The sequence below is a fragment of the Lemur catta genome, chromosome 19 (assembly GCF_020740605.2).
Source record: "Lemur catta isolate mLemCat1 chromosome 19, mLemCat1.pri, whole genome shotgun sequence".
In the NCBI taxonomy this organism is placed as follows: Eukaryota; Metazoa; Chordata; class Mammalia; order Primates; family Lemuridae; genus Lemur; species Lemur catta.
In genome coordinates this window covers 35,286,974-35,309,924 of record NC_059146.1, presented here as the reverse complement: position 1 = coordinate 35,309,924, position 22,951 = coordinate 35,286,974, and the positions used below count along the sequence as shown (strand labels likewise).

Here is a 22,951-nt window from a genome sequence, read left to right as displayed (position 1 = left end):
TCCAGTAGGATTAGTCTAAGAGTAAACGCCATGGGCCTCAGAGCCCTCCAAAAAAAAACCGTTTCTGTGTAAAGTGAAAATTAGACTCTTCAATCTGCAAAAAAAGCTGTTTATCTTACAAATTTATTCTTTTTATTGGGCCACACATATCCAAGATGGAAAGATAAAAGGAAACAGTCACAGGCCGTCACTCGGAGGGACACACAATGAGGCACAGCCTCACCCTCAACTTCTGTTCTGGAGCCACCCTCTCGCCGTGTTTATCTGTAACGCGCCCTGGGAAAGCAGTCCCCAAAAACTCTTGCGGGAATATGCCCCCATCATCCCTCCAGCAGTTCCTATGTGACAGCTGCCACCTTGCTCCTGCTCGCTCGGGGTGGGCTCCTTGGAAGCAGCTCTGGGGACGGCCCGGACCCTGCTACACAGGCCCGCAGGGACTCGACTTGGGAAGTGTCCCCTGCACACCTCCGTCCCGGGGCCGACAGCGGGACACTGAGTCCTGCTTACAGTTCCCATCAACAGCGATCGGCCCCCTGACTTACACGGGGCATCTTCACTATGCTACTGGGAGCACTCGGGCAGGACTTCAAACAGGCTCCTCATTGCTTTAAGCTGACCCTGTGACCCCAGCGGAAGGAAAGCTCAGTGATGCCGGGATGGCAAATGCAGGCTGTCGGGCGGAAGTGGGCTGGGGACGGGGACGGGCTGATGGAGATGGCATTGCGGCTGTTGAGGCCTGGGCTGCAGCTGACTTGGAACTGGCATCCGGGCCATCAGTGACCCCCTCTGGCAGCAGCCCCTGGTGGGCTCCACGTGCAGGGGGCGGAGTCCCCGCCTTGAGCACGTGTGCAGCGTGTGTCTGCAGCGACTTTGCAAGGCTGCCTTGTGCCTGACGCCCTGGCCATCGTTGGTGGCCTTCACACGTTCCTTGGACAACCACCGTCTAGGCCTCCATGGGCTGACGTGACTAATTCTGTGTTCCAGACCTGGTTGAGCTCAGTCCTTCTATGTGTGCAAAATTATAAGGCAAAATGAAAAATCTGGGTAATTACATCCTTTGACTAGTTCTTCAATGCTGGTAAGAAGAGCTGGGGAGAGCAGAATTAAAAGTGAGCCTTCAAAGAAACTTCCCGGGGTGACAAGGAGGCCGTGCGTGGTCTAATTCCAGGGAGGGTGCTCCAGGCAAAAGGGTTTCCACCGTTGCTTGGAGCAAACATCCAAACAAGAATTGAGGGTGTCAGCCTTCGTCTTGCCCGTGGTCTATAAGTCTGTCCCTTTTGGCTGTGAGCAGAGAATGCCAGGCATGGATGTTGCAGAATGAAAGCCATTTGCATTTCCCATCCCTTGGAAGGTACAAGCTTTATTTATTCCGATCTCTGTAGAACTCACAGATCTGCTCGTTATCCCAAAGGGTCCCTTGTTCTCCTGGTGGGATTTGCTGTGAGGCCTGGAGGGTGGGCTGGAGGTGACGGCGAGGACCCTGCCCGTCTGGCAGCTTGGACTCAGGCCCCAGCTCTATGGGGAGGCCAGAGACGCAGGGAGGAAACTGAGTCCAGAAACGGCTCTCTCGTCTGCTGTCCTCTGAGTCGCAAATTCCCAACTCCCACCCTGGTCCCCCGATGTCCCCTCTTTGGCAGCGCGATGTCAGGCCGGGGGTGTTGCCGTAACACACCCTCAAACCACAAGATACTGTCACAGTTTTATTTACTATCATGTCCCATCACGTCTGTGCAGAAGGCAGCCGGATGTAGATTTCATTCCATTTTCTGATGGTTCGGGTTACATAGCAAATAACGGCAGGAAGCACGATTTGTGTTGATACTTTACAGAGGAAGTTCTCAAGCCGCTGCGTGAGTTAACCGCAGTGCCGTACGTTTGCGGGAGTCTTGCAGCTGAGTTCCTGCGTGTGACTTTGACTATGTCACTGTATGTTTGTCACGGGCTAATTGTGGAAGTGCATTTCCATACTTTTTCTTCTCCCTTTTATGAGATCACACCAGCCAGCGCTGGATACAAGACTCCACGAGGAAGAAATGATCGGTTTGGGATAATTTTCTTTCCTGTCCCGAAATAGCTGTGTGTCTGCATGTTTTAGGGACTCAGCTGAGACACATTTTTTTTTTTATTTTGTTGCTTGCTGCAATGCAAATATGATTTCAGTCTTGGAGTGAACTTTCCAGCTAGTCCGTATTATAAATTAATCAGATTCCACAAACACGAACATTTTTAAACTTTTGAAAAAAAATATTTAATAGGAACGAAGCAAAAGAAGAAAATCAAACCAGCTGCTGACACAGCTGTTTCTTTTCTCGTTTAATTCAGTTCAATATAAAGGTACCATATGCTGCTTAAAATGATGATAGGAAGATGAAATAATTTAAGAGAATAACAAGAAAATACATGAATTGTCAGCATTCTGTCAGATTCTAAAGAATGAAACAGACAGGTGTAGTACTGACAAGTTAACTTTGTGTGGCGTGAGCAGTTTTGGTGCGAACAACTCCTGACATGTGCTGAAGTGATGTGAGCATTTCTCCTCCGCTGCAGACGTCGGCGAGGAGGCTGGCAGAGCTGCCGGGGTCCAGCAACCCGCGCTGCTTCGCGACAGGAGCCTGGGCTCGGCCATGAAGGACTGCCCGTACTGCGGGAAAACCTTCCGGACGTCCCACCACCTCAAGGTGCACCTGAGGATACACACAGGTGAGAGGGTGGGTGCGTCGGGGGGGCGAGGCACAGAGGAGCGGGAGGCCCCGCCCTGCCTTGTTTCCCGCCGAGATCTGACAATCGCGTGGGTCACTGAGGCTGGAAAGTTCTCCCCAGGCCCCTCTATGTGCCACTGTGTGGGTCGGAACTGGCCCTGATAGCCTAATTTGTCACTGAACAGTCACCCTCCCCAGTGACCCGGGGACACGTAGATGCAGCTTTCGAGTGGCCCAGGCCTCTGGCTCCAGGACAGTTGCTGACGGCTTTTCCTGCCGCTGTGCTCAGGTAGCACCTGCCGCACCTTCTCGGGTGTGAGTGATGCGAACTCACCTCAGAGTCTCTCAGGTGTGGAAGGGACCGGAGCAGCTTCCCCAGGTGTCCAGGCAGACGGGCTGTGGCCCATACCTGGGACCGGATGGATGGAGTCAGGCCCCTGGAGCTACGTGGGTGGAGAGGCGTGTTCTGCCCCACCCGGGGTCTCCTGCAGAGAAAACCCGAGATGGTCCTGAGCAGACGGGAGGAAGGGGCTGCCGGGCCACTCTGGGTTTTTCTGGTTCTGGCATCATGCTGGCCCAGGGCTGGCCGTAGGGACTTCTCCGCTTGGTCCCTCAGTCATCGTGCCTTTTAGCTTTTCTGCTAGTTGTTTGCACATGGACATACTCCCCCCCCAAATCTATCTGAGATATGGACACCTCCATTTTCTTTGATTTTTCTTCTGACACTTTATCTATTGGAGTGTGAGCTGCTGCAGAGGCTACACAAATACGCCATCTATTTTCAAAAATAATTGCGGTTTATTTCCCAAGGAATCGATAAAGCCGCTCAGGGTTGTGCAGGAGTATCCAGCACCGCGGGCCTCGTGTGTGTCCGGTGGTTAGAGACGAGGGGCCCTCACCTGGGATCTCCCCTGGTGCCCACAGATCTCCCCAACACCGAGGCAGCCCAGGCAGCTCCTGGGTCCACGCCCGGGCATAGGTGGGCATCGTCCTGGGCTGCTCTCCTCCCGGAGCATGCCTCTCGGGGGGGCATCTCAGGCCAAACGGGGGCTTTTAAAACTCTGCGCAAGGTCCCACCACTCTCCCAGATGGCCCTGTGCACCTGGCCCTGCCTCACTCCCGAACACATCCTGCACGGCTCTTCATCCTCCTCCTCCTCCTCTGAGACGCCGCTAGCCTCCCTCCTGGGCCTCCAGTGCAGCTGCTTGTTCCTCCTGCAGGGCCTCGTGCCCCCCCCAGCCCCCCCCCGGAATGCCCTTCCTCTGAGTGCTCCCTTGGGGCTTAGCCTGAATCTGACCTGTTCGGAGGGGCCATCCCTGACTACCCCTCTTAAAATACCCCTCGTGCTCCCGGCTTCATTTTCTCCATAAATTTAGCACTTTCAGAAATGATCTTGTTCGGGTCGAGCGTTTGTTTCCTTACATGTTGTTTGTCTGGATGAACCCCCGCAGAACCTCAGACCTGTGAGGGTGGCAGTACTGTCTGTCCTTGGAACGGCTGTCATCTCTGTAACCCCCGTGCCTGCCAAAGCACCTTGCACCCGGTAGGGGCACGATGACTTATCTGGATGGTTGAGTGACAGCACAGTTGCCCAGTGAGTGAGTGACTTCATCCCGTCCTCCCTGTGCTGTGCGAGATGTCACGAAGGGGTCAAGTGCATCAGGGGAGGTGGTCCCTCCCCCAGGGGACGCAGCACCCCAGTCAGGCTGCAGGTGCTGGCTTCCTGGGTGCTGACAGAAGGGAAGACCCCCGTCTCTAGGAGTGCAGGGAGGGCCCCGAGTTCCCTAGGGTTTCTGCACTTTGCACTTCTCTTCCAGAGGCCTGCATGGCTCGCCCCTTCCCTTTCGGGGTGCGGCACGACGCCCCTTCTCTGTGAGGCATTCCGTTGCCTTTCCCTGCCTCCCTTTCTCCCTGGCGTTCTCCCATCTGATTCTGTTGTCGTCTCTCTCCGTGAACTGAAATGTGAGCTCCGTGACAGCAAAGGCTGTGTCTGTCTGTCCAGCTGTGTCCCCGGGGCCTAGAGCAGAGCCTGGCTCAAGGTGTGCACTCAGGAAGCATTTGCCGAATGAATGAATTAGCAAGTGAATTAGTGAAAGTGCCCAGGCTTGAGGGAAGCCGGCTTAGACACCTGGCTTTCTCAGATTAGACCAATGCCCATTTTCCTCCCCAGATTGGAGCCCGTGTCCCCTTGGGTTGGCATGGTTGGTGGGGGACCCACAGACTTCCAGGACAAGGGAGTGTGTCCACGGGGAACCCAGTGCTGAGGTGTCGGCAGGAATGTGCCACCCAGGCGGGGTGTGTCGTGTGTCTCATTCGATGTAGTGACAGAACCGGGTGCCAGGCTCCCAGCTGGGTGGTGGCTCAGCATGGTGAGGTCGCCGGCAGGGAGTGAGGCTCCGCTGCCCTCCCAACGCTGGGCTTGGCTGAGCCGCGGGTCCACGGGCAGGGCGGATGCTCCACAGACACGTCCAGGGAAGTCAGGACCAGAGCGTCCGGAAGTCCGGGAGTACTTGGGCAGGAGTAAAGGGATGCTGCTTTTTGCAGTTTTAAAGCTGAGAAGGATGAATTTTTCCAAACTTCTGCTTCACAAACTTAAGGAGTTTGGAGTCTTTGGAGACACTGAGGGAGGCAAGACAGGGCCGTGGACAGGGGCATTCTGGAAACTTCCTAGACTAAGGGAGAAAATGAAAGAAACCATGGAAACATCACACCACCTCCACCACCCCTCAGAAACAGCATTTGCAGTGTTTAAAAGGCAGAATGGTAACCAGATAAAGATCAGTTTCCTTTTTATCTAAGAACAAAGAAGTTGGAAAATGCTTACACTTGTGCATTTGAATAGAACAGAAAGTGTTACATGTTATAAATCACCGAAGTAAACATCCATTATGACAATGTAAAAGTGTAGATTACATGAGTAATTAAAAATCAAAATCAAGTTATTTGTTAATAAATGATTTCATGTGGGCTCAAGTTGGTGAGACGCCCCGAACCGCCTTCCCTCAGTCCCTGTCACGCTGCCGTCTCTCTCCTCGCGCTGGAATGTCAGCTCCACGTGCGATATAATTTCCTATTTTCAAATGACGTGGCCAGAGGATGGCGGTCCGTGAGATAAAAATGCATGTTCTCCAAAATGCCATCGTTTGAGGCTTCTATATAATGGAGCTATGTGAGCCCATTAAAAAACCCAATGTGGAATATTAATAAATATATTTTAATTGGTTCGGAGATGAGGTGGTAAAACTCTCTGAATTTTTCTATCCCACTCTATCTTTATTAGAAGTCTTGATCACAAAACACTGACTGATAAAAACCACTTTCCTCTTTTTCTCACTGCATTAACTCAGTTACTGCTCTTCTAACGTCTGTTTGTCAGAGGTGCTGACGAGATGCACCAGTCTGGCTGCTCCGAACACCTGGGGGCTGGGAAGACCCTGCAGGGAGTTAGGACATGTCTGCCGCCCCCAGAGCTTCAGCCAGGTCCACGGGACTGCGGGAGGCACCTGCAGGACCCCAGGGGTCTCCAAGGCCAGCGGGACCCCCGGGGCTGTCTCAGTCACCCGAGATCCAGGTGGGGTAGATGCTGGCTGCTCCCCAACCCTGCAGGGGTGGAACTTCCCTCCTGGAAGCATTACCCTGGGCCGGTTCGGACCCAATCACTAGGCGGGGAAATTTCTCTTCTAGAGCATGATGTCTACATTCGAATTCGGAGCCAGTCAGTGCAGGCTCCAAATGGGGACTGTGTCAGTCAGGGCTCTGCAGTGAAGCAGAACCAACAGGAGGTAGATACGTAGATGCAGGTAGCGAGATTAGTTATAAGGAATTGGCTCACGTGATTACAGAGGCTGAGCAGTCCCGAGATCTGCAGCTGGTGAGCTGGAGACAGGGACAGCTCCTGGAGCAAGTTCCAGCCCGGGTCTGAGCCCAAATGCAGAAGACCCACGTCCAGTGCAAAGACAGGCGGAGGGAGCAGGTTCTCCCACACTCAGTTTATTGCTCTATTCGGGCCTTCAGCAGATTGGACTCGGCCCACACGGGGAGGGTGATCTCTTTGAACCAACTCAAATGTTAATCTCACCCCGAAACACTCTCACAGACACATCCAGAATAATCAAGAACAATCTAGAACAATCTTTAACTAAGTATCTGGGCATCCTGGGGCCCCATCAAAATGACACAAAAAAAGTTCATCATCACATACATGAATGAATGACGCATCAACAAACATCGAGTCACAACCTGCAGCAGGAGGCTGCAGGGTCCCCAAGCTCTCCCTCAAGGTCAGCCTGCCCACAGATGCACCCCACCTTTCCATCAGTACCCCTCCTGCTCCCCCTGCCCTGGGAAGCTCGTCCCCTGGGGACACTCTGAGGGTCCAATGTATGTGTCATGTACAGGAGGCTGACAGGTCCCTGAAAGGCTGGGGGGTATGCGTTTGTCCCCTGAGTCCCCCAGTGGGTGTGACACCCCGTGTGTGGGCTGCAGCATCAGACTGTGGTCCCAGGAATGACCACTGTAGAGAAATGTAACAAGTAACCTCACTCCTGAAAACTGGGAGGCACGACGGTTCAGGGACTAATTAAAAATAAATCTCATTAGTTTTATTCCCCGTCTCAAATTATGCAGGTGGTTTATTAATCTGGTTTGGATGTGCTGCATGGACTGGCCTGGCCCTGAGTCAGGAGCCTCTTTATGGGAAGGGACCCTCACGGGGAGGCCAGTGGTGGCTGTCCAGGGTCTCCGCTGTGGTCAGGGCAGGCTTGGCCCTGGGCGGAAGGGCTGCCCCACACTGCCCACGCTCCTGGGTGCTGGCTGTGGGGGGACATGGGAAGGCACCTCCCTGCTCTCGCCTTCCTTCTTGTCCCTCTTATGGGACCAAAGGGAATTGAGGAAGTGAGAGAATTCTCCCCTGCTGCCCGCAAAGGGCTGCACACCCAGCGGGGGTGGGGAGGGCGGCCTGGGAGTTGTCTCGCCTTGCGACCGAGGCTGTGTCTGCAGCCGAACGCAGAGCAGCTCAGCCAGCAGGGCTAAGGGGACAGGAGCAGTGGAGGCAGCCACCGCTTTCCGGCCACGGCCACGGGCAGGCTCCCTGCTAAGTGCTGCATGTCAGTTCTCTGCTTAATCCCTACGGCACCTCAGAACCGAGGTTCCACCCACTGCCCCCTTGCAGGGAGGAAACTGGGCCCCAGAGACATGACATTACTGACCCAGAGTTGCCCAGCATTGGGTTACGGGGTGTAATTCAGATCTTCCTAATCTGGACTCCCCTTCTCTCACCCCCCACACTGTATTGCTGTTGTTGCTTTTCTGAGTGAATTTCTGGCTTGTTTTAGGGAATTAATACAACATTTCTTTGACAGTGTGTGTCCACACCATACCCCGCAGGAGGGAAAGAAGTGACTTGTACTCACAAGTTGTGTGGACGCAGCCTCCAGGTGATGTAAAAGGGAAGTACTGTGCGTCCTGGCTCCTCTCTTACCCCACCTCCCTGACCCCACGTGCCTCAGTTTCCCTGCTAGCACAATGATGTTAGGGAAGTGGTCAGACAGGTAAACAAATGGCCACTGTGGCGTGTTTGGGCTGCTCTGACCCCTGGGATGGAAGGAGGGATGGAATTGGTCCCAGAATCATGGAGATGGCGAACCCCTCGAGCTCGCTCAGAAACCTCCTTGAACCCTGCCAGTGCTTCCCGGGCCCCAAATTGTGCATCAGCGTGGGCGGAAATGAAAGTCTTTGCTGGCCCGATCCAGGTACCTTACGCCTGGTGCATACAAACCTTACCTTTGACGCTTCTATATTTCCTCTTCCACGTAAGGTAACCAGGCTGTTTTAACACATTGAATAAATATCAGAGCACGCTGAATAAATTTTCCAAAATGAGTTGTTTAAAACGGATGTTTTTCCCATTCCTTTTTCTAAAAGGAGAGCGTGTGTTGTCCTTGGTAGGGGAGCAAACACCTGAATAATGATGGGAAAAAAAAAAAAAAAGATCTCCAAAAGGAGATGATTTTTTTTCTTGTTGTTTTGAATTAAAATTCCATCGTTTTTCTATTTCTGAGATGAACTAAAAGCCCATTTTATTCCGACTCGGTCTCCGTCTTTGCTCTTCCTGCTGTAATGACATACCAAACTTTTGTTGAACGTAATTGATTGAATTTAAATTTCCTTAAAAGTTTAAGAGGTAACGTTACAGTATAAATTTCCCACCAAACACTAAGTAGGGAAATATCCATTAGTGAAATTAACTACAGTTTCTAGGTAGCTAACAATGTGCCGTATACAGTAGGGCATGGCTAATGAACACTGCAGTGGGTGATATTTCATTATACAAATTAATGCTCACATTTTAATGGGAAAGTCACATAATGAATCTCGGCTTCAGTGACAGCAATTAGAGACACAGATTGTCCCCTTCTGGACAAGGCACTGTTTAGCAATAAGCAGCTGTGTGAGAAGTCCTCAGGTTTACAACATATATATGCTTTGGGGGAATTAGTGTACAATTTATATTAATGTAGTAGAGCGTCTCTGCAAAGGGACCACCATATTTATCTCTCCTGGTATGAACTAAGCAAAGACATGGAGAAAAGACTAAATAAATATCGGACAGAAGATGCAAATACGGGAAAATATTCAGTTAACTTAAAAATGAAAATGCTTTTGGATATTTAGCAAAAAAAAAAAAAAAATCGTGCTTAAAAGCTTGATCAAGAGGTTTCCAAAGAGAATAATATTAGTTCACCTGTTATTTTTGGAGAGGTGCTCATGAGAACTTGCTCTGAATAGCTTTAAAATAACTCCCGGGATTGGTAAAGTTCCTTTGGCGTATCCAGTGCAAAGTGGAGGCTCAGAATCATAAAAGACAGGCCCGTGTAAAAATAGGTGCAATGCACTAATCAAACCACCTGGTCATGTATTTCTGAAAATTTATGGTGCAGTGACTTGGAAGAAAGCATCGATGGTATTGCAAAGCTAAATATATATCGTATGCCACATGTTAGGGGGAAGTTGGCTCAGTGTAAGATGGTTCCAATAACTTCATTAGTCTGTTGGAATGATGAACTGATGCTTTTTTAATTTTATTGTGCCTTTTCTAGAAAAACTCTCTTTTCTAGAAAGGCACTGTGGGGCCCACGTCTTATTCCCGTAATGCACTGCACAGGCCTTCCCACGGAAGGCCGCCGGCGTCCTCACCTGCTTCCTGTGGCAGGCGAATGGCCCAGTCCTGTACACCCTCGTCCCAGACACAGCCCAGACCGACGACCTGGGACAGACCCAGTCTGTGAAATCGGGTTCCGTGGCCCTCCCAGTGCCGGGGAAAGTTTTCAGTGGCGCTGCCCTCCAGGGGGGGCTTTTGCCCCCCACCTTGATGCTTTTCCAACTCTGATCCGCCTGGCTCTGAAGGTGTGTGAGTGTGTGGCCCCTACAAAAGGCAGACAGAAAGACAGCAAGTCCCAAATGTCACGGAGGTGACTGGACTCATGACCCCATGGGAAGCTCGGGCCGTGTGAGTGATGCCCTCAGTAGATTTGGGCTGGTCTGTGGCCTCAGTGGCCAGTCGTTCCACTAGACAGAGCTGCTGGCAGGGTCTGGGGTTGTCCGTGCCACGAGGCTGCTCGGGAAGGTGCCTGTCGGAGTCTTGCGCAGAGTTGGGTCTTTGGGGGCTGGGCAAGCCCACGGCTTCGCCCTGGCAGAGGTCTGGCGTCCTGGAGCCTGGGCTTTGTGCGAGTCTCCCAGAGCGCCTGGCTTGAAGGGTGTGGACTCAGCACGCGTCTGTGCGGCCACATGGAAGCGCAGACCTGGACGGCCCCCCGGGGCCTGTTAAAGTTGCTGACAGGTCCTCGCCCCCCATCCGGGCCAGTGTTGTGAGAAGTTTGCCTTTTGAGCACTCTGAGTGGTGCCCTGTTGGGAAGCAATGGCTGGGAACAGCTGGGATGTTTCCTGTGGAACATGAAGCCCGTGGGCTGCTCGGGACTTTCGGGGGCGGGGGGGAGAGCTCAGCCCAGACGACTCCGGTCCCCGCATGTGCCTGGCCACAAACACGCCCTGGCAGGGGCGAGCTTTGGCCTCAACTGCATGGCCCTGCGCCCAGCAGCTGGAGAGGGAGCCGGGAAAGGGGCACAGCCTTCAAGACAGACGGCAACGCTGGTTATTCAAGTCATTTACTGATTAATAAAGAAATTAGAATTGTTTGTTTTTTGAAACCCAAATCCAAACGGGATGAGATTATCCCACGGAACGCCACTCCGGAGCATGGATGTGGGGAACTGGGGTGCGGGGAAGCAGCTACCCAAACAGAGCCCGTTGGGGGGCAGGTGGGAGGTGGCCCCGCACGGAGGAGCAGCCAGTGCGGGGGCCCCTCCTCCGCCAGCACAGAGGGCAGAGAGCGGCGGGCGGACGCCTGTGCGCAGCACACGGTCAGAACCGCTCTCGAAAACCCACTAAGTGGCCTCTAATTCACCGGGCCGGGCCCGTGGAGACTCCAGTGCTGCGGAGTAACCGTTTCTGCTTCTCAGCTGAGGCTCCACCTTCTCTGGAGCAATGAAGGCCAAGGCCTATTTTGAACTTTGAAGAGCAGTGGGCTGAGTGAGGAGACGCCGTCGTCTTGTACACCATGCTGCTGTGTGTGTGTGAGTTTGCACGCGTGCATCCCACTTGCTTGCCGTGTGACGGGTCTCCTCCGAAAGCCATGGCGGCAAAGGCCCCGTCTCTGTGCCCCTTTCAGCTCCAGTGCGAGGGACAGGGCTTGGAAGGGGGGGGTGCCCGTTTGTCCACTGGTTCGTGCAATCCGTGCGTGTGAGTGAATCTGCATGTTTCTGGCTGTGCGTGCATACGTGTGTGTACCCATGCGTCTCTGGGCTTAGGTTAGCTCTCAACATGAGTTTACAGTGCTTCGACATGTCTCATTAGGGACTTTGGCCTCGGAAGCCAAAGTCCCAAGACAGGATCCTGTGTCCGGTGGAGAGCACGGTAGCACGGGGTGTCCATGCTCCGGCTCAGTCTCCAGATACCTCCCGGGGTCTAGCCGTCTTCTCCACTAAGCCATCCTGTTGTACCCACCTCCAAGGGCACCTCCTAGGGAGGCCCTAGACAGGGGTTCCCCACCCAGGCTCTCCAGAGGGGCACCTGGGGGAGGTTTGAAAGATCTCAAAACTCAGTTTGCACCTTCGACCAATTAACTCAGAATGGGGGGAGGTGGGACCAGGTATTAATATTTGTTAAAGCTCCCTGGGCCATGCCAGGTTGGTTTCTCAAAGTGTGGGCTTTGTATCGCCCGCACTGAAATTGCTAGGGCCCCTTCTTAACAATGCCACTTCTACCCCTGACACCAGACCTGGGAAATCAGAACTGCTTGTGTCTCTGCAAACTCCCCGGTGGTTCTAATGCACAATGCAGTTTGAGAACTGCCAGTCTGTTGTGCATTTCAAACATGAGTCCCTTGGAAACACACACATGTCCTCTGGGCATCCCTGCAGTCCCCACCAGGAAAGTGCCCCACACCCCTCAGACCTGGAGGTAAAAGTCCAGATTCTTCCTCTTTCGCTCCTGCTAAGGGATACCCACGCTTTCTCTGCAATCCCATTGCCAGATGCACTTAATCATTTCCAGGTGTGTTTCTGAAATGCAACCTGAGTCTCACCCAGTACCTGCGGGCCTCACTTCTGCTGGCTCTCACCCACCGGCATCCCCCAGGGCCTGCCCTAACCCACGGGCAGGAATCCCTGGTTTCTAGTGAGGCTCCCCTGCCCTGGGGCCCTTCCATCACCCTCTCAGCTCAGGGACTGCCTCTGCCGCACCTGGCAGGCAGGGTAGCCTGGTGAGCTGGATCAGCTGTGACAGGCAGTTGCCTAGACGTGCCCCTTCCAGCAATGGTCACCTGCGCTGCAGAGAGATGTCCAGGTAGCAGCAGCTGAAGTGAGTCTGGGTCTAACACAGGGACCAACTCCCAGAAGTGGGAGAATGTGCCTGAGACCATTGGTACCTTCACCTCGGAAGGGAAAGACTCTTCCTCCTAGATCCATGTCACTGGTCTAGCCAGAGATGGCTGTGACCTTTACATTCAGAGAAATAGAGTCCCAGCTGGGCCCCCTTCCCAGACCTAAAGGCCACCTTTGACGAAGTGTCTCAGGGAGCTCTCGGCTGCTTGCAGGCAGGAAACAGGAGCACGTGTCCCTCCCATTTTGATAAGGTGGCCAGAGTGTCCCCAAGGTCCTGGCACTCCAATCCGTGGTGCCTCCTGCCTAGAACCCGGCTGGTGGTCCTCTTGTTTACAAAGTCCAGGCGCCTAGATGCTCGATGCTTGGAGAACGGGGGGTTGCGCCATTGGCGAAGACGGAACACAGTGAGATGTCTTCAGAACACACGGTTCTCTGATGGTTTGCGGTTGCTTTTGAGATCAGTCTGACAGCAGACCAGAGGAAGGGGAGCGGGCTGCTCGGGTGAGGCTCCTGGGAGAGACGATTGTGGGTCTTGACAGGGCACCACTGTGAGCACACTAATGGGGACGGTCACTGCCCCCATTCCTGCCAGAGAGTCTTTCGATTGCACCATCTAGAAAAGACCCAGATTGCTAACAAATTCTTGGAATACATTTAAATCCACATTTGTTTACCCTCCCCCTCCCTGTCCCGAGACGCCGGCAGATGTACATTGTCCGTCGTGGTCTTGTTCCCGCTGTGGGGAGAACAATAGGAGTTGGGTGTTGGATTTAAATAAATATTTAATTCATGAAAATTATCTTATATGTTTTAAAAACATTCTTTAAAGCTATTTTTATTCTCTAGAAAGCGCTTATTATAGGTAAATTATACATTTTACTACCGGAGCATTAGGTTTGCCATTAGTACAAATTTAAGGCACTACAAAGACCAGTAGATAATGTTAATTTCAAATACAGAAACTAAATATATTTTGTGCCTTTTTATTACTCGTTTTCTTTTAAGTTTTATTGACTGCTTTTTATCTTAACTATATGTCTTTACATGCTGCCATCATAATGCACTGTAATGCTATTAATATTTTATAGAATCGGTATTTATCGTTCTTTATTTAGAAACAATGCAGTAGGTCTGCAGATATCTGAGCCTGTCTGGAATGGTGCCCTCCAAATAATGATAAATTACTTGTGCAGTATGCCATTTGCTAATTATATCCATGATTTACTGCAGAGCGAGACTTAAATCATTCATTTCAGTCTTGCGTAACAGCACCATAAAATTTTTAGGTTTAAAAATGGTTTCCATGTGTATAATTTAAACAAATTTCGGAGCCATTGTATACACAAAATATTGCAACCACCCATTTGTTACATACTTTGTCTTTTTAAACTTCTACTTTTAAGGATCACTGTGGCTGAAATTATTATGCTTAATTTTCATAATCATAGCTTTTAAATCTACAGCCGTTTTCACATGTTAGATAAAGAAAAAGATAGCTAATTGTGTGTAGATAGTATGTCATTCCTGAATAGTCCCAAATGGTACAAAATCATTAAAAAAGCTTAAGAGTACGAATTATTCTTCTATTAAAAAACAGTTGTTCCCCCAACTAATTATTAGTTTGAGCCGTTTTGTTTCAAAGAACAAACGTTGATCCTCTAGCCTTGTTCAGCACACCACAATGAGATAAACACGTTTTCTTTTCTCACACCCAAATCCTGCAGGTGAGAAGCCCTACAAGTGTCCCCACTGTGACTACGCCGGCACCCAGTCCGCGTCCCTGAAGTACCACCTGGAGAGGCACCACCGGGAGCGGCAGAACGGAGCCGGGCTGCTGCCTGGGCAGCCCCCACACCAAGACCCCAAGGAGGAGATGCCCAGCAAAGCCCCGCTGTTCATCAGGCCTGACATCCTGCGGGGGGCCTTTAAGGGTCTCCCCGGGATCGACTTCAGAGGGGGCCCCACCTCTCAGCAGTGGACACCAGGCGCACTCTCTTCCGCAGACCGTCTGGGACAGGCCACCAGCATGTCTTCAGAAGTCCCCTCAGACCCCCTGAAAGGTGCCGACCTTCCCCCCAAAAGCACCCACTTCTCCGAGATCGGAAGAGCTTATCAAAGCATCGTGGGCAACGGCGTGAATTTCCAAGGGTCCCTGCAGGCTTTCATGGACAGCTTTGTCGTCAGCTCCTTGAGGAAAGAGAAGGACGGGAAGGACAGAGCCCTGTCCGACGCTCCTTCCATGAAAGTCCACGGGGCGGAGGGGGTGGAGGAGAAACCCGGCGGCAAGTCCTCCCAGAGGAAGTCGGAGAAGTCCCAGTACGAGCCTCTGGACCTATCGGTGCGGCCCGATGCCGCCTCCCTGCCGGGCTCGTCCGTGACCGTGCAGGACAGCGTCGCGTGGCACGGCTGCTTGTTTTGTGCTTTCACGACATCCTCCATGGAGCTGATGGCGCTCCACCTCCAGGCCAACCACCTGGGCAAAGCGAAACGCAAAGACAGCACCGTGGGGGTCACGGTCAACTGCAAAGACCACGCCCGGGAGGCGGGCAAGATGGCCCTGCTGCCCGCGGTGCCCTCCGGCAAGGAGATGGGCCTTTCCGGTCTGATGGGCTCTCTGGACTCTGCTCCTGACAAGATGGCCCAAGGACAGGCCAAGGAGACTCTGGGGGAGCAGAAGAGCGGCACGACGTGGCCTGGCCACGTGGACCCTGCCTTTTGTAACTTCCCGTCAGACTTCTACAAGCAGTTTGGCGTTTACCCGGGTGTGGTGGGCTCGGGGGCCTCCAGTTCCTGCCCCAGCAAGGAGCCCGAGGGGAAGGCCCCCTCTGAAGATGACGCCCCCATCCTGATCCCCGAAACCACAAATAAGGACGCGACCGACGACCTCTCCGACATCGCCTCCTCGGAGGACATGGACTCCTCCAAAGGCGAGAACAACGACGAAGAGGACATCGAGACGGAGCCGGAGATGATGAGCAAGCCACTGTCCGCCCTCAGCAAGGACAGCGACGGCGGGGAGGGCCTGCTGCCCGCGGGTGGCCCCCAGCCCATGCAGGGACTGGTCTCGCCATTACCCCAAGCGTCGGAGAAGCAGTGGCACAGCCCCGGCCTCCTTCCAGCCCAGGACCCCTCGGCGGGCCTGCCGAAGCCGGAGCGGGGGCCCCCGGGCCTGGAGAAGCCCCTGAACATGCTGTCGGTCCTCAGGGCCTATAGCTCCGAGGGCTTAGCAGCCTTTAACGGACTTGCCGGTAGCTCAGCAAACTCTGGATGTATCAAGAGGCCAGACTTGTGTGGTAAGTTTTAGATCCTCTTCCTATAGTTTGTTTCCCAAAGCACCAGTACTGAATTGTGCATTTTTAAAAAAATGTGGTAGACTTATCCGTTAGCAAATTTTGAACTAAATATTAAAGAAACAACCCCATGCTATATATGCAAAGTAGACAATCATAAGAGCCAATTTCATTTAGCAGTTTCAGACCTCAGACTTTTGTGTTCTAATCTGCATTACGATGCTCCAAAACACCTCTGCGGGAGGCGTGGAAAAGGGGGTGGGGTCCCCCAGTGTGAAGGACTCCTGTGTTTCATCTATAACCTGGTGGGGGGGAGGGGAAATGACATCAAAAACAAAAACAAAAAGAGACATGGTAACTTGCAAAATTTTCAGTATTTTCAACTTACGCAAAAGATGCCTAAAGACAATTCCTCGCTGCTTTGCTAAGCCAAATCTGCTTTCTTGAACCTTCCTTTCATTGACTTAGAGGATACTAAAATCATATCACACTAACCACAGTGTAGGAATAAAGTGACCCTCTCTCCAAATAGGGAGATGGTTTCCGGATGTTTGTGATCCATCTTTAGACGAACGAGACGGTGGTTACCGTGACTTTGGCCTTGTACTGTGGCCTCCGTCGTCTGTCTGTGAACCTGTCTGTCTGTCGTTCTAACCAGAAATGTGCATTGTGGAGTCCCTGACTAGCGACGTTGTGACCCTGTGTGTCTCGGAGTGACGCTTGTCTGACCTTGTTGCAAACTGGCACTTCTTACCTCCTTGAAGAGTAGGATTGCCCCAAAGTAACTCCAGATTCTAACACAGAATCACCAGTTGGAAGCCTAGAATTGGATCGAGTGAATGTCGGGCTGGGTGGGGAGGATGGAAGTCATTCTCTTGACACCCAGATATTCGTATCTGAGAGCCTTCTTCCAAAGAGAAGCTCAGTGTATTGTTCCCTTTGAAATACCCTACCCCAGCCAAATGGCCACGACAGCTTCCACTTGTGGTTTATGAACAGATTTCTGCCATTTTGCTTCACCTGTTGATGGAAAGAGGGGGGCGCGGAGGGAGGGGGAGGAATGGAAGGGGGTGTTTCTGCACCTCAGCGTCCAGATGTTCTGTTTTGCACAGAGCAGGACTCAGGAAGCTGGACTCCGGGCTCATCACCGAGATTGATGTATTTCTTTTTCCCTGTCTCCTTTCCTCATTCACTAAGAACTGGATCAAGCAGTCAGAAATATTTTTTGAATTGTCAAAAATCACTAAATGGATTCCTGACAGCTCAAAAACATATTGACAGTTCCTTATGCTGAATGACTCGCAAGGCCCCGTTAGCCGCTGCCCCTGGATCTATTTTTAGCCACATACAATTTATTACTTTGAAGCTGTTAAAAACAATATTTAAAAGAAAAAGAAAAGAGTTTTACATCAGTCCAGTATTTTTCCCCTTTTCTTCTGGGGGAGCAGTGTTTAAGTCTTCTTCTTCTTCTTTTTTTTTTCATTATTGTTTTAAGTTTGTGATTGGGGTGGTTTCTTTTTTATTGTTATTTAAAGATTTTTTTTAAAGTCTATTTTCAGTTCTTTCAACTACCTACGTAGGACCCTAGCTCCTGCCAGGAATCCATGCATCAGAAAAGATCAAAACCTGGCATGTTCGTGAGCTCATTATTATTGAAATGAGCTCATATTACCCATATTAATTTCCCCATCTTTCTATCAGTGCTGAAGCGGCTGCCCGCCTCCCGCGAGGAAGCTCGCCCGGTGGTGTCCTCTTGCACCAGGGGAGCGTGGGAGGGGATGGAACCTCAGGGAGTCTGCTGGGTCTTGGGAGCCCTTTTCCTCTGAGCTGCACGCTCTCTGGCACTCCTCGCCCTTTGCAAAACAGCAGCTCCTGGGCATTTCCACAGTACATGCAAAACACTTAGCCTGGTCAACCTTTTGGCCGTTGGCAGCAGCCCTGAGATGTAAGTGTGACCCTTCTCTGCCATGGGGGATGAGGACCCTGGGCCAGCCAGGCTGGAAGCCTTCTTGGTTCCCCAGCAGAGAGTTCAGGTTCCCCTGTCTCACCTTCCCCTTATGGTAAGAAGCCAAAACTAACTCTGGCCATAAACTGCCTATTTTTAGAGAGCATGAGTTCCGCATTCATTTAGCCTCATTTCTCCTGCACCCTCTCGCTTTAGTTTGGAAGCAGCCAGGAAAGGCCTCGCCCCGGCTTTTGCATTTGCTTGAGGTGCTGGGGGTGGGAGGTGCTGCCCTCTTGCCTCCAGGACAGGCCCGACCCTGTCCAGTTCTCCTTCCTTTACCCTGTATCTGGCCTGACGTCATCAAAATCCTCTTCGCATTTTCTCGTCGGCCACTGAGGTTTCCCAAGACCCAGAAGGGCCAGACGTAGTCATCCTTTCTGAGAGTTAAAATCTAGGAGGGAAACTTAAATCAACTGAGTTATGAAATATTTTTTCCCTCCAACTGTGGGTTCACTCTTATTAGTGTCACAAGAAGCAGAAGGGAGAGCTGTGAGCTGGAAGCCCCACTGGCTTGGCTTTGCAAGGGTGAGACTGATACCGGCACAAGGAATAGCACATTCCCGATGCTTGTTCCCTCCTCTCTGCTCCACTCAAGGTAGATGTGGGTTCCTAACCAGGTCTACCAGGTTGGTCGCTGGTTTTTCTTAGGAGCCAGGCTTTGCTAAACTGAAGAAGTTATTCTTATATTTCTCATCTCAGATAGAGTGTGGGGTCTGATTTTGTCTGGTTAGTAAACCCAAGTCCCCACTTTGATGTCCCTAAAATCAGGCTTGTAGGAAGAGCTAATGTCCATCTGTTCCTTAAAGAAGAGCTCTGTTCTCATGGGGTAGAAGAGGGCTTGAAGAAGCGTCGGAAAAGCCTTGTTCAAACCACGTAGACTCCCCGCAGATCTCAGCAGCTCCCCTGCCACGCGCTGGGGAGCAGGGGAAGGTGTCGTCTGCCCCTGAGTGCGTGGGAGGTCATTCACGTTGTAGGCTGTGCTCTCAGGTGCTTCCCTAAACTCTGCATGCCGGCTCCTAACCGTCAGAGCTCTCACCCTAAACTCCTCTGTGTCATAGACCCAGGGTCCCGAGGAATGTACCCGGCCCATTCCCAGGCAACTCTAAGTCTGCAGCAGAAAGAGCCAACAGGGAAGAGGCTGGCCCAGCCCAGTCGGGTAGAGAGAGGACTGGCACACATGCCAGCATTGAGAGATGTCAAGAGCTTGAGTGTGACCTTGAAGGTCTCTCCACAGGGGACAGCACATTAGCCCATCAGGACACGTTGTGGATGAGTCCGGGGAAGAGATAGAGCCGTCTTGGGTTAAGTGGCAGGACGTGCATTGTTGCTCCAGCGTGGGTCAGACCCAGCTGTGGGTCTGTTCTCGTTCCGTGAGATCCCACTCCAGTCAGAGCCTGTTTCTTAAGGTGACTTCCGGTTTCCAGGCATGGCTCCTGTTTCTTTATTCTTTTGAGGAACACAATGCACAAGGGCTCTTCCCTGCCATCTGAGAACTTGAATGTGTCCCTGGTTTTGTTGCAATAAGTTTGACCTTGGTTTTGCAAACAGGACAGACTCCACGTGAGTATTTTAATTGGGTGTGGGGGAGGGCAGACCACAGCAGGGTTTGCGTCCACCGACAGGGCGAGGCACACAAGCCTGGTGTCTAGATCAAGAAACTCTGATGGAACAGTGGGGGCCGTGGGTAGCTTGGAGAGCCAGGACAGCAGGGGAGGCACAAGCTTCCCTGAGCCCAAGCACCAAGGCAGTCTGCAGGGCACTGTGGGGCTGGCCGGGCAGAAAGGTTACAGACACGTCTCACCTGGAGTTTGTGGATTTGGACAGCAGCCAGGTGACCCCGACTTCTTGCCTTTCAAACCTGAGGCCGACGGCCAGGGCAAGGGGGGTGTGAGGTGCTGGGTCTCACAGCGTGGTTTGCCCCGCATCCTTTGGTGAGCCCAGGGGTGGAGGGAAGGCAGGAGATGAGGGGGGGCAGCAGGAGCAGCACCACCCGCGTTGCCCTCAGGGCTCTGCTCCAGAGTCAGTGCTGCTCAGGGAGCCTGGTGAGCAAGGGGAACCTGTCACATGTCAGTCGTGGGCTCAGGACCTGTGTGCTGTTGCTACTGACCAAGTGACACCCTCGGGCCTTGCAAGACGCTAGTGAGAAGACAAAGTCACCAAGAGCAGTAGTCCCAACGTTCCCCATTTATCATTCTCAGGTTATTGGGAAACCTTCTCTAACCCAAACTCTGCCTGAGACCATAGAATAAAGATCCTCTGGGCATTCACGGCAGTGAGGGCACTGGGCCCTCCTCCCTCCAAAGTAGAGCTCATTGGGATTTCTTCAACACGTGTATTTTAAAATGTGTGATGAGATAAACTGGGATTATCACGATGAACTCTCTTAAAATGTGACTTCTGCCCTCCACAAACCTTGTTGATGTCTCAGCACAGGCAGTCTGGACATAGTCACCGTTTTACCAGCTACTCAGGCTAGAGCAGTGGTGGGCAAGTGCTTTCTCAAAGAGCTGGAGAGTAAGTATGTTAGGCTGGCAGCTCCGGGGGTCTCTGCCGCAGACTGCTCAGCTCCGCCTGGGAAGTGGCACCGAGGCAGCCACAGGCGGCATGTCCATGCATGGGCACGGCTGTGTTCCAGCAACACTGTAGGCTTTAAAACAGGTGACAGGCTGGAAGTGGCCCACGGGTCAGAGTTTGCCACCCCTGTGCTAGTGCGAAGAGGGATGTGTTCCTGTGGCCGTCCCCGGAGAAAAGATGCAGACACTTGTCCTCTGTTACCCACTGGACAGTGAGCTGATGCAGGGAGGCCTCACATTGGAGCTCTGGGGCCCCCTCCATTGCCATGTGATGCCAAAGCCAGAGACGTGAGAGACTTCCCAGAGACAGAGGACCGTGGACACAGCAGGGACTGGTGCCCCTGCTCCTGGAGGGCCACATCTCTGCCTGTGCCTCAGAGACTTCCAGGAGAACCCGCCCCTGCAGCCGGCACACACAGCGGAGGACCGGGCGGCGGCTCTGTCTTGCCTCTGCAGCAAGCCTGCTCCGTGGAAGCCTGTTTTCTCACTGATGGCAGGAAGGACAGGGGTGAGACGAGATGGCAGATGTGTGAGCGCTTGGATTGGTGCTTCTCCGTTGAGTTTGTGCCGAGTTGCGGAGGTGGGAGTCCACACGAGACTGGGGCGAGGAAATGATGGTGGCACACGGTGTCGCCGGGCTGCAGTGGTCACATTAGCACTGAGCAAGGACAACTCCTGCTTTCCATCCACGCTAGAGAGGCACGCTTACCTCCTCATGTCTGCCGTGCCACGGTGTCAAAGCTCTTCCTTGGTACGTGGGTCAGTTGGCTTTGGAGATGATTCTGGCAACTCTGTGAGACTCTCCCATCCCAGTGGTCACACCCTTCCAGTTCCACCCAGATCTGTCCCCGATTGGAGGCAGGTGCGTAGGAGTAGGAAGCAAGTCCTGTCTCCTCTATCTTTGGACTGAGAAGCCACAAAGGTCTGTGGTCACTTAGAGACTTCCAAGGAGCCAGTGCCAGGGCTTGTGAACACAGCAGAGACCGCAGCCGCGTGGACACCCCGGCCATGGGCTGGAGGCCCTGCCCACGGCAGTCAGAACATTTTCAGTCTCGCGGAAGAGTCTGCAGTGTGGCCCTGAAGGAAACAGGTTCTAATGAAAGGAGGTTAAGGACGAGAACTGCAAAATCCCAACCTGCAGAGTGTATAGGAGTCCTGGCGAGACCCACAGCACAGGGGAGGGCGATTGGCCTGGGGGTGTGGGAGACCCTGGGGCTCGGCTCTGCGGAGCCATGTTGTCTCGGGGCTGCCTGGCTCTGTTTGAAGCCAAAGGAGCAACGATTCCTCCTCCTCCTCTCTGAGATTCCTCTACTCTCACGCAGAGACTGCGGACAGAGCACAACTTTGCGCTCACTTTCTTCCCTGATGGGATCATTTACAGATTAGCCATTGGCCTCCGGGTCCAGCCTGCTCCCAGGCATGGTGTGTGTCCAGGGCCTGATTAGACCCCAGTGGGGAGGACCATTTGGCTGGTCAGGAAGTCCCAGGGTGGGACTTTGTAAGTTAATGCAAATCACCACTCTGCAAATGCCTGCTCTGCCCCTGCGGGCTGCCTCACAACTGACTGCAGAGCTTTTCTCTTTGCCTCTGGTGGGACGAAGCACTGGTGATGTCCCCTGGGACCCCCCCCACAGGAATCAGCACCCTCGGCAGGCTCTCCTGTGTCCCTCCCAGAGCCCTTCTGGGGGCACCGCGTCTGGTGAAGAGGCAGCCTCTTTGGATGGCAGCCCTCTCCAAACCCTTTTGGCATTCTTCTCCTCTTCCCCTTCCCTCTTTTTAAATTAAATGGGAATGCCACTGACGTGATGTCGTCTGCACTGCAGGATGACAGAACTGTTGTGCGAATACCATTGTATTTGCCAAATGGTCCACTCGTCATTTCAGAACAAACAAATGGATGGTGTCTGTAAGTCGGCAAACACTGGTGACATTTAGCCTTGTTTATGTTCCTTTCCTTTTGCTGCATATTTTTGGCTCCAAAAGCTACTGTCGGAATCAACAGGGCCTCTGAAGCAGGAGAAAAGTCTGGTAGCATGCATTGCGGTTGCTGAGTCCACATTCTCTTTGGATTGCTTCATACCTGCTACCCAAGACCAGACCTCGGTGGGAGGAGACAGCAATGAAGCCCTTTGGTTAAAAAATATATATATATATATCTCGGCCCCCACCCGGTAATGACTCAAGATTGGGAGGGAGGGAGAGAGAATGTTCTCAGAACAGACACCCATGTCACTGGGGAAATGCAAACTCCTCACGCAGGACCAGCCACTGCCACCTAAAGTAGGAACCATGACCCCGCTGATGTCTCCAGTTGAGTGCAGGTGCCCGGGTTTCAGTTTTGGCTCTGACCTTCTAAAGCTGAATCAAAGTGTGGGTTGGAACTGACAACCATCTAGATACAATCTGCATCTTAGCTGCTGAAGGGAATCAGCTTTTTCTTTTTCTT

The 22,951-nt window shown here is 52.5% G+C and overlaps 1 protein-coding gene across 3 annotated transcripts in view; it reads left to right on the top strand.

Annotated features, from left to right (window-relative positions):
• The window catches only part of ZNF536 (zinc finger protein 536), a 414,784-nt gene that overhangs the window by 259,741 nt on the left and 132,092 nt on the right, over window positions 1–22,951 (top strand). For all 3 annotated transcript variants that reach the window (XM_045532445.1, XM_045532444.1, XM_045532446.1), the window contains 2 exons: window positions 2,548–2,700; window positions 14,362–15,930. In XM_045532445.1, coding sequence (XP_045388401.1) covers window positions 2,548–2,700; window positions 14,362–15,930 — 1,722 coding nt within the window. The remainder of the gene's footprint in view (window positions 1–2,547; window positions 2,701–14,361; window positions 15,931–22,951) is intronic.